The 13,262-nt window shown below is 46.7% G+C and overlaps 1 protein-coding gene across 3 annotated transcripts in view; it reads right to left on the bottom strand.

Moving 5' to 3' along the window:
* The window catches only part of KCNG3 (potassium channel, voltage gated modifier subfamily G, member 3), a 29,838-nt gene extending 21,339 nt beyond the window's left edge, over positions 1 to 8,499 (bottom strand). The window contains exons 1-2 of one of the 3 annotated variants that reach the window (XM_015418003.1): positions 8,083 to 8,487; positions 7,781 to 7,995 (exon numbers count right to left, since the gene is read on the bottom strand). In XM_015418003.1, coding sequence (XP_015273489.1) covers positions 7,781 to 7,995; positions 8,083 to 8,487 — 620 coding nt within the window. Of the gene's footprint in view, positions 1 to 7,747 lie in introns of all 3 variants that reach the window. The other 2 variants (XM_015418002.1, XM_015418004.1) reach the window with 2 other exon arrangements.
* Between the last annotated feature and the right edge of the window lie 4,763 nt (positions 8,500 to 13,262).

The following is a 13,262-nucleotide window of genomic DNA, read 5'->3' on the forward strand; positions in this document are numbered from 1 at the left end:
TCCCTGATGGATTAAAGTACCCTGGTCCTGCTCCTACATTTAAGAACATAAGAACATAAGAGACGCCAATGTTGGATCAGGCCAAAGGCCCATCCAGTCCAACACTCTGTGTCACACAGTGGCCAGAAATACCAGTGCCATCAGGAGGTCCAGCAGTGGGGCCAGGACATTAGAAGCCCTCCCACTGTTGACCCCCCCCCCAAGCACCAAGAAGACAGAGCATCACTTGCCCCAGAGCCCCTAGCTATACCTTGTGGCTAATAGCCACTGATGGACCTCTGCTCCATATGCTTATCTAATTCCCTTTTGAAGCCGTCCATGCTTGTAGCACCCACCACTTCCTGTGGCAGTGAATTCCATGTGTTAATCACTCTTTGGGTGAAGAAGTACTTCCTTTTATCCGTTCTAACCCGACCGCTCTGCAGTTTCATGGAGTGCCCACGAGTTCTTGTATTGTGAGAAAGGGAGAAAAGTACCTCTTTCTTTACCTGCTCTTTCCCATGCATAATCTTATAAACCTCGATCATGTCACCCCTCAGTCGTCTTTTCTCCAAGCTAAAGAGCCCTAAGCGCTTTAACCTTTCCTCATAGGGAAAGTGTTCCAACCCTTTTATCATTCGAGTTGCCCTTTTCTGCACTTTTTCCAAAGCTATAATATCCTTTTTAAGGTGTGGTGCCCAGAACTGCACACAGTATTCCAAATGAGGTCTCACCATTGATTTATATAGGGGCATTATTATATTGGCTGATCTGTTTTCAATACCCTTCCTAATAATCCCCAGCATAGCATTGGCCTTCTTTATTGCAGTCACACACTGTCTCGACATTTTCAGTGAGTTATCCACTACAACTCCAAGATCTCTCTCTTGCTCAGTCTCTGCCAGTTCAGACCCCATCAATGTGTATTTATATTTAGGATTTTTGGCTCCAATGTGCATCACCTTGCACTTGGCCACATTGAACCCCATTTGCCATGTTGACGCCCACTCGCCCATCCTTGACAGATCCCCTTGGAGTGCCTCACAATCCTCACTGGTTTTCACCACCCTGAACAACTTTGTATCATCCGCAAATTTAGCCACTTCACTGCTTACTCCCATCTCCAAATCATTAATGAACAAGTTAAAAAGCAGTGGACCAAGTACTGATCCCTGCGGTACCCCACTGCTTACCACCCTCCACTGAGAAAATTGCCCACCTACACTCACTCTCTGTTTTCTATGAACTAGCCAGTTTTTGATCCATAAAAGGACTTGTCCTTCTATCCCATGATTTTTGAGCTTACTTAGGAGCCTTTGATGAGGAACTTTATCAAAAGCTTTCTGGAAGTCAAGGTAAATAATATCTATTGGATCCCCCTTGTCCACATGTTTGTTCACCCCCTCAAAGAACACTAACAGGTTAGTGAGACAAGATCTTCCCTTACAGAAACCGTGCTGAGTCTGCCTCAATAGGTTTTGTTCATCTATGTGCCTACTAATTCTTTCCTTAATAATGGTTTCCACCAATTTACCCGGTATCGACGTCAGACTGACTGGCCTGTAATTTCCCGGATCTCCTCTGGAACCCTTTTTAAAGATGGGAGTGACATTAGCTACCTTCCAATCCTCAGGAATGGAGGCAGATTTTAAGGAAAGATTACATATCTTTGTCAGGAGATCTACAAGTTCACATTTGAGTTCTTTCAGAACTCTCGGATGTATGCCATCTGGGCCTGGTGATTTTTCAGTTTTTAAGTTGTCTATCAGTTTTAGGACCTCCTCTCTCGTCACCTCAATCTGACTCAGGTCTTTCAACACCCCTCCTGAAATCAGTGGTTCTGGAGTGGGCAAGCACTTCTCATCTTCCACAGTGAAGACGGAGGCAAAAAATGCATTTAGCTTCTCAGCCATTTCCCTATCATCCTTCAATACTCCTTTTACCCCTTGGTCGTCCAAGGGCCCCACTGCCTCCCTGGCTGGTTTCCTGTTTCTAATGTATTTGAAGAAAGTTTTATTGTTGGTTTTTACGTTTTTTGCTATATGCTCCTCATATTCCCTTTTTGCCTGCCTGACCTCAGACTTGCATTTTATTTGCCATAGCCTGTGTTCCGTTTTATCAGCCTCACTGTGACTAGCTTTCCACTGTTTAAAGGAATTCTTTTTACTTTTTACAGCTTCCATTACTCTGTTTGTTAACCATGCAGGCTTTTTCCTATACCTTTTTGTGCCTTTCCTAACCTGCGGAATATATATTTTTTGAGCTTCTAGGATCGTAGTTTTAAATAGATCCCAAGCTTCCCCAATTGTTTTGACCCTTTCTACTTTTCCTTTCAGTTTCCTCCCCACGTGTCCCCTCATATCAGAGAAATTACCCCTTTTAAAGTTAAAAATGGTTGTGTGAGTCTTTTTGGCCAATTCTCTATTTGTACAAATGATGAACTCAACAACATTATGATCACTGTTTCCAAGCGGTGCAATCACTTTCACATCTCTCACCAGGTCTTGAGTGTATGTTTCAGTTCACATGATCAGAAGAAGAAGTACCTGCTATTCAAGCACCACCAACTCATGGCTACCCCATGCATGGGGTGTTCGAGGCAAGAGATGAACACAGGTGTTTTGACTTTGCCTTCCTCTGCATAGCAACCCCAGTCATCACATCTCTCACCAGGTCTTGAGTGTATGTTTCAGTTCACATGATCAGAAGAAGAAGTACCTGCTATTCAAGCACCACCAACTCATGGCTACCCCATGCATGGGGTGTTCGAGGCAAGAGATGAACACAGGTGTTTTGACTTTGCCTTCCTCTGCATAGCAACCCCAGTCATCCTTGGATGTTTCCCATCAAAGTACTGATCATGGACAACCCTGCTTAATCTCTGACAATCCCAGGTAAAGACGGGCTATTTGGACTGCTCACATGTTCAGGGAAGGTGTTAAATTACACCTGTCCATAGCTACAGTGACATAATCATGTGATGATTTCACATAATCTTTGTTGTGGTCCTCAGCGGAGAAGAGTATGTTAACAAGGCTTTTGGTTTGTGTGGCATATAACTGTTGAAATGCATACTAAGGGAGACTGGAAGTTACTGGGGTCTGAGACTACACAAGGGGTTGGATTTTGTCATTAGAATTCAATACCAGGCAAAGTTAGTTCAGGATGAGCCCACTGAAATCACTGATGATGATTTAGTTGCTTATTATCCAAGTGATACACAGTATTTTGGATCAGTGAATAAGTGAGCTTGGGTCAGAAATATAATGTGCTCTCCTCAAAGACAAACAAATTGGGTAAATGTGTGCCTTCATACTGGAGGGGGGGGGAGTGAACAGCTTTCATAGAACTAAATAAAACATTTAAACTCCAACAATATTCACAAAAGGGCATGTCATTGTTACAGACTGACCAATGAGAAGGTTCAACATTTTAAAGAGCTGGATGAGTTGCACTAAATGGTTAAAAATAAGACAGAAGGAATGGAACTCGCTGGTTCACCAGTTTACGTTCTGGATTAATGGTACCATGATAAAACTCGTTAGAGGTTCTAAAATAAAGTAAATGTTGTGGCAAGCATTTATAGCACAAGCTTAAGTAGGTTTACTCAAAAGTAAGTCTCCTATACTCAGTTGAGATTACTCCAAGGGAAATGTGCACAGGATTGCACTGTTAGTCCTTAAGGTAGCCAAATAAAATAAGGAAAACCCTAAGTCTAGAGTTGTAGACAGACTCTTAGTGCCTCATAGATGAATTCTCAAAATATGTATGGAAGAAATTCATGATTTTGAAAGACTGATGGGTAGTACAAGGGTAAAATAACCTGGAAAGAAGGGGGAAAGCTCATTAATATGTGGTCAGAATTTTTCCTTTGCCTTCTATTCATTCTATTTTATTTAAAATATTTATGTTCCCCTGCCTTTCCTCTTGGCTCATGGAGGCTAACAAATGGGTATAACAGTCTCCAGTCAGTAAAGATATTCTCTCCTACACTACAGTGGCAAGGGATAATGGAAGAAATAAGACTTTTTTCCTCTTTGAACAACCTTTTTTCTTGCGCCAGTAATCCAGTAATTTTGCTTAAATAAAGACCACTTCACATGACACAGTGAATTATGGCACATGTTTTTAAAAACATTTATGTTCTTATCTGGGAGGTTATCTAAGTGCCTTTCTTTCACTTTGTGCACACAGCAGACACAGAGTTAAAGCCAGCTGTGGCTCTCTGTGGAATATAGCTGACATAAAAAGAAAGGTTAGTTGCCTCTTACAGGGAATAAGCAGATATGCCGGGGTTGTTAGTTCCTGGCACATGTCTCAAACAGCACAACACTAGAGCATTTTGCTTAGTCTACAAAACTGGTTCTCCATCCATGGGACTGAAGCAAAACATCTGAGACACTGGTAGAGCTGCTCCCACCACATCTGTTAAGTATAACCCTTCTCTCTCCACAAGGCTTTGTTTGCTGATACTCAAACGGACAACTCTGTCAGGCACACTGGGATGAGAGAGAGTGATGGGTTCAAGGTCACCAGTGAGCTCCATATCTGAGTGGGAATTTGAACCTGAATCTTTCCAGTCCTAGTCTAGCACACAAACTATTGAACCATACATTCTTCCACTATGGTTGTTTTGCATGTGTAGCTTAAATCACAAATGTGATCTGAAGCTAACCAAGTTACACTCAGTCAGATTCAATAATGAAACCTAATATTAAAGTTAGCAGCCTCAGGATCCATTTGGTAGATCCTACCTTTCAACAAGAGCTGAGGCTAAGGGAACATTTAATCTCTCCCAGCCTAAGGATTTGTGCTACTGTACATGATGACATGTCATTGTGATACTTTACCTGTATTTCTTTCATAAAAGTTACCTGGCGGTGGCTTGAAAAACATTTTGCCGTAGGCTAAATATGTCTCTGACATTGACTTAAATATATTACAATATCTACTGGGATTATTTTTCCTACTGGAATTTAAGACCCTTGTGCTCTTTCTTACCAAAAATATGTTTTGGAACTGGAAATATACACACACACATTGCAACATATGTACAGATGTCTCATTGAGGTTATTACAGACTATGCAGAATATCAAGCACACAACTTGAGACATACACAGTTTTGTGGCAACTTTCTTATTGCAAAATAAAACAGAAGTCCCACAGTTTAACACAATTAAAGACTGGCATTATTATTTGTAGCACAAGCTGTCACAATCAAGTGACCTCTAACTCATGATGGAATTAATTTTGTTAGTCTTCAAGGCGCCACTGAACTCCCGCTTTACTTTGCTGTAACAGACTAACATGGCCACCACTCTGGAATTATTGACATTGTGGAATCATTCTAATAATCTTGCTGCTCTGAACAAGATTAGTCACTAATGATGGATATTTCTGTGAGTGAGTATTGCTGCCTCCAGAGGAAGAATGACATGCTGTAAAAGTCTGAGGATGGAATCAGAGTAAGGCAGTTCTCTCAGAAATATGAGAGAATTTATTCCCATTTACATCACCAGGACCGAAATGAAAACATATGTCCTTTTCCCAGCTGAAGCAGGACTCCAAACCCTACTTACGAGACAGAAATACCCCTAGAAAGTTTTATCTAAAATGTCTAACTTTGCAGCTACCTAATTAGTTAGTATCTCAGGATGTGGGAGGATTATTTAGGCAGTTTTCACACCCTCACAAAATGAAATATTATTTTATAAAAGTGCTTACAGGAGTCTCCAGTTGTTTCGGTGTGGGGGAAAGAGGGGAAACAAGAAAAAAAACCCAGCAACTGAGTCTGCTATAAGCAAAAGGACCAGTGCAAAACTGTGAAAATACTACTTGACTGACTACAGGTATGGTGTATTCCCACAAGATCAAAAATTTAAAAATAAGAGTAGTGGTTTCTCAAACAAACCCCTAGAGCTCTGGTTTCTGAGACAACAGGAATCTCTTATATTTTAAAAATTGTGCGTGGTAATAGACAGCCATCTTAAACAAGCAAATCTGGCATCCTTTCCCATCTCAGTTGGAATTCAAAATAATTGAGGTGATACCCTTTTTGCTGACAGGAACAAGAAACATTTCACAGAAAACTTTACCAACCAGAATGAAGAATGCTGTCTCTCTCCAAAGACTACAAATTCTTACACCAACAGTATTCAGTACTTTTTGCACCACAGAACCAGCTAGCAAAATATCTTAATTTAGGAGGAGAGTCAGTCATTGTATTGTGATTCAGGAAACACTGTTGCTGTCTGAAGTAATTTGAAGATACAGTCATCTTTCTCAGTCACAATTAAAAGGGATTCAGTGCAATCTTAAACAAAGTTAGACCCTTCTAAGTCCACTGAAGGCAATGGGCTTGGAATGATATAACTCTAATTGGGAACACACGGTCAGTGAATCTAATGTAACCTGAGGTATGACTATATATAAGACATTTTTTAAAAAAGTCTACCTTCACAGAATCCTCTCATAGCAGCTTATATATGGATATATACATGTCTGCCACATATCCTCTATGTATTTGCATAGTACACTGGCCTACATTATAGGGTACATAGGGTGCTTACAGGCATCAGATGTTTGCACAAACTGCAGGTGTCACCTAGATCATCCAGAACACCTTCCTATAGAAGTGTAGTGCAAGATTGGTACTGGTGGGCAAGCTATCTTGCAGGAAAGCTTGTAAACTATTCTCCTAATCGAAGACCAGCTGATAAGCTCTGAAGGAACAACAGTGTTCCTCAACACAGATGAAAACCACACACATCTAAAGCTTTCCCAATGGCTGGTTATCGAAGCACTTCTTGAAAAACTTCCAAGAAAAAGGATACTACATTCTTCCATAATGCCAAAGCGGTTGCTTCTTATTTCACAAGAACCCTCTCAGATCCATAAAACTTTGTAGCTTTTCTTTTTAAAGTACAAAAAAACCCCACAACCATGGTTTTTAAGCTTGTGGATATTTAGCAGTGTAGGACTGATATTGGATTTGAAACTGCAATCCCACAACTCAAAGTGACCACTGCACAAAACTCATGCAGTGTGTTCGCTACTCTTAAGAAAGTCCCATTTACCCTAATGTGACATACTTCCTAGTGATAATAATAAAGAGATTGGATTTATACCACGCCCTTCACTCGGAGTCTCAGAGCAGCTTACAAACGCCTTTCCCTTCCCCACAACAGACACCCTGTGAGGTAGGTGGAGCTGAGAGAGGGAAGGGAGAACTGCCCTTGAGAGAACAGCTCTGGCAGAACTATGGCTTGCCCAAGGTCATCCAGCAGCTGCGAGTGGAGGAGTGGGGAATCAAACCTGGTTCTCCCAGATTAGAGTCCGTGCACTTAACCACTACAACAAACTGGATACCTTAATGGGGCCCACTTTTTGGTAAGGACGCTTAGGATTGTAGCCTTGGCCAGGTCTGGTCACTTGGGTGCTAAAAAAAAGTTTGGCACTGGAAGTTTGGCACCAAAACTGTTGGCACTGCCTCCCAAAATATTTATTCCTATTATCGTGTCCTTGTGTTTTCCTCTCTCCAGCCTTGCTTTCTCTCAGGAGACCCCACATTTCCTGGGCTGGTGTGATGTACTCTTGCCAACTAGCCTGCCTATGGTGGGGTAGGAAGGGATGTGCCGTATATCATGAAGACAGCTCAGTGCAAATGCGGCTCTGGTGCTGTACGACGAACGAGCCCAGGAGGACACACGGAGACTGGACACACTGGACGGGACACTGGGGTGGGGGGAAATAAGCGATTCCTCCTACCCGGAAGGCTCCCTCACTGAGTCTGCTGTGTACCTGCTCTGCTCCTCCATGCTTCGGTTCTCTGCCGCCCGCCACTCGGGCGTGGTGCTGGCGCACAGCACCACCATGGACACAATGACAAAGACGACGGAGACGGTGGCCAGGATCTGGGCGGCTACGGAGGAGGTGGGCTCCTCGAATGTCCTCCTCATCCGCTCCAGCCACTTCTTCTCCTCGCCGCCAGGCGGGGGCGCTGCGTGGCTGCTGCCCTGGTCGGCGCCTTCGCCTCGGCCGGGCGGGTGGTGGCAACTGCTCTTGCTGCTGCTGGTGCTGCTGCCGGTGCTCCAGCCGCCCGCCGGCTCCGCCTGGAGGTCTTCCGCCGAGTAGAAGGTGTAGGTGTCGGACATGCGGTCGTCGAGGCGGCGCTGGCAGCAGTAGTCGAGGTGAGAGCACTCGAGGCCCCAGTAGATCATCTCGTTGTAGAAGGAGAGCTCGCACATGTGGGGCACGAAGCGCAGGTGCCCATAGCGCACGTAGAGCATGATGAAGCCGAAGGCCTCCGCGTGCCGGTCGAAGAAGTACTCGTTCCGCTCGCGGTCGTAGTCGTCGCAGACCTCCAGCACGTCCTGCTCCGACAGGCAGCCGTGCAGGCGGCTCACGCGCCGCAGGGGAAAGTCCTTCAGCACCTCCCGCGCGAAAGAGTAGCGCGTCCCCCCCACGTTCAGCACCACCACCGACGGGCCCCCCCGGCCAAAGTTCATGGCTTGGGGGGGCGGGCGAGGGGCGGAGAAGAAGGGCGCGAGCGGGAAGGGCCGGGGTAGGGCCGGAGGGCTGCCGCCGGGCTCCTCCTCAGGCTCCGACTGGCCCCTCCTGGCCCGGGAAGTCGAAGACGGCGGCTCCCTCCGGCCAGCTCGCCCGGAAGGGCGGGGACGGTCCCCGCCGGAGGGCCCACCGCGTGCCGTGCGCCCCCTCGAACCGCCGGAGTCTTCGGGCGCCCGAGCGGCGGCTTCACCTCCGCAGGGCTCCAGGCGACGCGGAGCGCTTGCAGGGCGCAGGTCCGGGAGCCTCCGGCTGGGGAGAGGCGCCGCTTCTTGGGCTGCCCGCGCCAGGCGGGAGGAGCGGGGCAGGTGCGCGGGGCATGGTGAGGCGAGGCAAAGTCCCGACAAGTTTTGGAGAGCTGCGGGCGCCCGGCCGTCGCTTGCGCGGCGCCGCTCCGCTGTCTGTGCCGGGAGCCTCTGGCACCGCCGCTCGGCGGCTGGGAGAGATGCGGCGAAGGCTCCTCGGAGGGCAGAGGCGGCGGCGAAGGGACACGCCTCCTCCCTTCCCTCCCCTCCCGGCCTCCGAGCGAGCGGAGTTGCCTGCGCTGAAGGGGAAAAGAGGAGCGCCCGAGTGGAGCTTCCTTACTTGCTTGCTCAGACCCTCTGCTCTGTATGTACCACCAAGCAGTGCGATTTAGACAGTGCGAAGAACCGAAAGTTTGGGTTGGTGTCCCCCCCCCCCCTTCCCACCCCAAGGCCAAGCCCCTGCCCCTCCCTTCCTGTCCAAGCCTATTAACAGAGTGAAAGAGGTGGCCTCGGCCAGCGTCTCAGGGTGAGAGATCGGGAACTCTTCTGCCGGCCAAGCCTGCAGGGTTTTAGTGCGAGTCGGCTGACTTAAGGGGCTTGGTCATTACACCCTTGATACCATTTCCTTCCTCTTCTGCCTATAGTGGAACTGGGTCGGATTCAGCAGGGGGGAAGGGGCATCCCCTGGGGCTTCTGGCAGAGAGGGCCCCGATTCTGTCCACATTCGCGGATGGAGGCGCCTGTTAAAATCTTTGATTTTTCTAGCAGCGCAAAGATTGAGGAAATGTCATCAATAAGGAGGAGTTGCCTGTTCAAAGCATCTGGGAGCAAGATGTGTTTGTATACACTGTGGTTTCATGTTCATATTTCACCCGAAGTGCATGCAGTCAAATGGGGAGTGGAGTCACACCTCCTCATCCTCCCTCCCTCCCCCCCCCACTCTGTCACACACACACAAACGCACACACATATTCATTATTTCTGATTTTTATTTTCATTCTTGGATGCCTCTTCCTCCTTTTCAGCATACCCCAGAAATGTATCTTAGAGAACAGGCAAAATCTTCAATATATTTTATAACTGCACCTGGTAGGGAGAGAAAAGAAGTTCAGAAGTCTTGCTTTCTAACTTGTCTTTTTATTTATAGGCATTGAGGCATCCTATCTTGGAGGCTTTTGTAAAAAAAAATATACTTGCGGACTTTTTTGCCTATCTCATCTTTACCATCAGTTCCATTTTAATACCGTTGTGTACTGTAAATTATAACAGTGCCTGTACTGATGATTAATCTGTGTGGTTTCTCTGTCAAGGTAGGTAACTTGTTTTGAACAATATCACTTGCCATTTTACATCTAGAAACTGTGCTTGAGAGCTACTGTGATATAGTGGATAGCATGTTGGATGGAGACTCAGGGTTGGATTATCTACACACTGGGTGGATATCGTGGGTGTGTGCTCACTGCATGGAGCTCCTGGCTCTCAGGGAGCAGGTTCGTTCCCTTGAGGCTAGGGTTGCCGACTTGGAGAAGCTGAGGCAGAGAGAGAGGTTTGGGGAGGAGACCCTCAGGAACTTACCAGAACAGTCCCACTCCTGTGCTGACAGCTCTTCTGCTGTTGCAGAGAGTGAGAGTCTCGAGGTCAGAGGGCATCAGTCTGAGGAGGAGGGATGTGAGCCCTTAGAAGGGACTCCTTCTTTGGATGATGGACCGATATCCTCTGGTGGTGCTCATGTACTAAAAATTGGAACAATACCCTCTTGTACCGAGGATACCCCTGGGGGGCCGGGGGGGGGGGGGGGGGCTATGCGAGCCCTTAGAAGGGACTCCTTCTTTGGATGATGGACCGATATCCTCTGGTGGTGCTCATGTACTAAAAATTGGAACAATACCCTCTTGTACCGAGGATACCCCTGGGGGGCCGGGGGGGGGAGGTGGGCTTCTGGTAGTGGGTGATTTGATCATTAGGAATATAGAGAGAGGGGTCTGTGACAGGCATTTTGTCTGCATGGTAAATTGCCTACCTGGTGTGAAGGTTGCGGACATCACATGCTGTCTAGATAGGTTGATAGATAGTGCTGGGGAGGAGTCAGAAGTCCCAGTACGTGGCACCAATGACATTGGGAAATGTAGTTGTGTGGTCCTAGAGAAAAAATTAGGTTACTAGGCAGAAAGTTAAAGGCCAAGACCTCAAAGATAGGATTCTCAGAAGTGTTGCCAGTTCCACTGTAGGGCAGGCCTATAGCTAGGTGGGGGCAAGGGGGGCTACACACCCACAGATGTGCCCAGCACCCTTTGGAAGCATGTCAGACCCCCCTGGTCTGGGCAGGAGCCCTCCAAGCAGAAGGGGAGGGAGAGGGGCGGCCTCCACCTGGCCTCACCAAGTCTTCCTGTTTCCGCAGCCAGTTTCTCAAAGCCCATCTCCCTCCCCTCCTGCTTGGCCACAGCTGGAAGCACGAAGACCCTCTCACCTAGAGAGTTTTTTTCAGGGGGAAATGGAAATTTTCGGAAAAATTGAAAAAAATGCTACATTAGCATTTCTTGTGTCTTTTCTAGATTGAAAGTCATTCTGTTACTTTAGGAACATAAAATATGACTATGGACATTTTTACTTGGCATGAAATTATCTCAACTAGCATATTAAAAATATAGTGTATCCAAACAATTATTACAAACAGAATACCCACCCACATGCCAACAAAACTGAAACCTTTTTATTTTCTTCTGACAATAGCACCTCCTAAAGGAAGAAATGCCTCTTGTTCTTGCATTGGAGAGTTCAGTTTGTAACCTAGGACTTGCGTGTCCTCAGTGCACAGAAATTAGATCAATCTGATGCCATATATATATATATATATTAGAAATGGTTTGGAAAATATTTGAACACCTTGTCTTAAAATATTTTATTTATCATGTTAAAATAAAATGTTCCGTAATCAATTTTTTTTCTTTTCTTTTTTCAATTTTTCCATTTTTTGGGGGGGGGGAAGGCTTCAGGGAAAAAACGGGAAAAAACTTTTTTTCTGATTTTTTCCGTTTTTTTCCCGGGCCTTCACATCTCTACTCTCACCTCCACCTAGCTATGAGCGTGCTTGAATAGCACACAATCTCTTCCCTTGCCTCAGAATGTATTCCCTGGCAGGCAACCTGCCGCTGATGCAGGGTGCCCTTAAGGAAGGCCCGGACTCCCGGCCCAGCTCCTCCCCCAGGGCGGTCTCCCAGCATCACTTCCTGGTTGAGACACTTTCCAAGGGCATGGCTTCACCATCCATCTGCCATTCCTCGAAGGCTGAGGCGCTTTCCAAGGATGCCACTTTGCCATCTGCCTGCCCTTCCTTGAAGACTGTCCGCAGGGCAGACCTGCCGAGAAGAGCTATTGTGTCGTGGGTATACACAACAAGAGCCCACTAGACTGTAGTGCATTTCATCCAGAGCGAAAGTGGACTTTTTTCACCTCTGCTGGCTGTGGGCTCTCTCTCTTAATTAGATCACCAATAATCAGACCAGTCACTAATCTATTTAGCAGTGATTTAATTAATATCCGGTTTAAACTGTGCTGCAGAAGACGCCACCAGCCCCAGGACCGGCTGTGATGCTGGGAGCAGATTGCTCCCCACCACCACCACTGGTTTTGCCCTGGCTTCTCCTGTAGCCTGGTTTAAACCAGATGGCAAGAGAAGCAAGCCCAGCCAGGATCTCCTGTGCCGCGCACAGCAAAGCAGCTCCTGGGGTTCACTTCTCCTGCAGCCCAGTTTAAATCGGACTGCAGGAGAAGCAAGCCCAGCTGGGATTGGCTGTGCTCATGGGGGAGCAGATTGTTCCCCGCCAGCTCAGCTTTGTGCTGGCTTCTCCCGCAGCCCAGTTTAAACCAGGCTGCAGGAGAAGCCAAGCAAGCCTCAGGATTGGGCTGACTTTTTTCTCAGGACTATTGGACCAGGGGAAAAAATCAGGATTTCTGAAAAATCCTGGATCCAAATACCGTACTGGTATTTTTCGGAAATCCTGAATGTGGTTTGGGTCCAATAGACCCTAACCAAACAATACCAATTAAAAAAAATATTGCACAGCCCTAGGAAGTATCTCAGAAACATGGTGGAATGAAGAAAATCCATGGGATACAGTCATTCTTGGGTATAAATTTTATAGGAAGGATAGGGAGGGATGGGTTGGTGGTAGTGTTGTGTTGTACATCAAAGATGGCATAGAATTGAATAAATTAGAAAACATCAGGGGAATTAACTCCCCAACAGAACTGATATGGGTGGAAATACTGGGCCCTTAAGACGCTGAACGGCAGATTGTGGAAGGTCAGTAGTTCAGCAGTTCGAGACCCGGGAGCTCCCGTCTCTAGTTCCAGCTCCTGCCAACCTAGCAGTTCGAAAGCAAGAAATTGCAAGTAGATAAATAGGTACCACTTTGGTGGGAGGGTAACAGCGTTCCGTGCGCCTTGGTGTTTAGTCATGCCGGCCACATGAC

This window comes from Gekko japonicus, unplaced genomic scaffold (assembly GCF_001447785.1).
Source record: "Gekko japonicus isolate JY-2015 unplaced genomic scaffold, Gekko_japonicus_V1.1 scaffold1225, whole genome shotgun sequence".
Lineage (NCBI taxonomy): Eukaryota > Metazoa > Chordata > Lepidosauria > Squamata > Gekkonidae > Gekko > Gekko japonicus.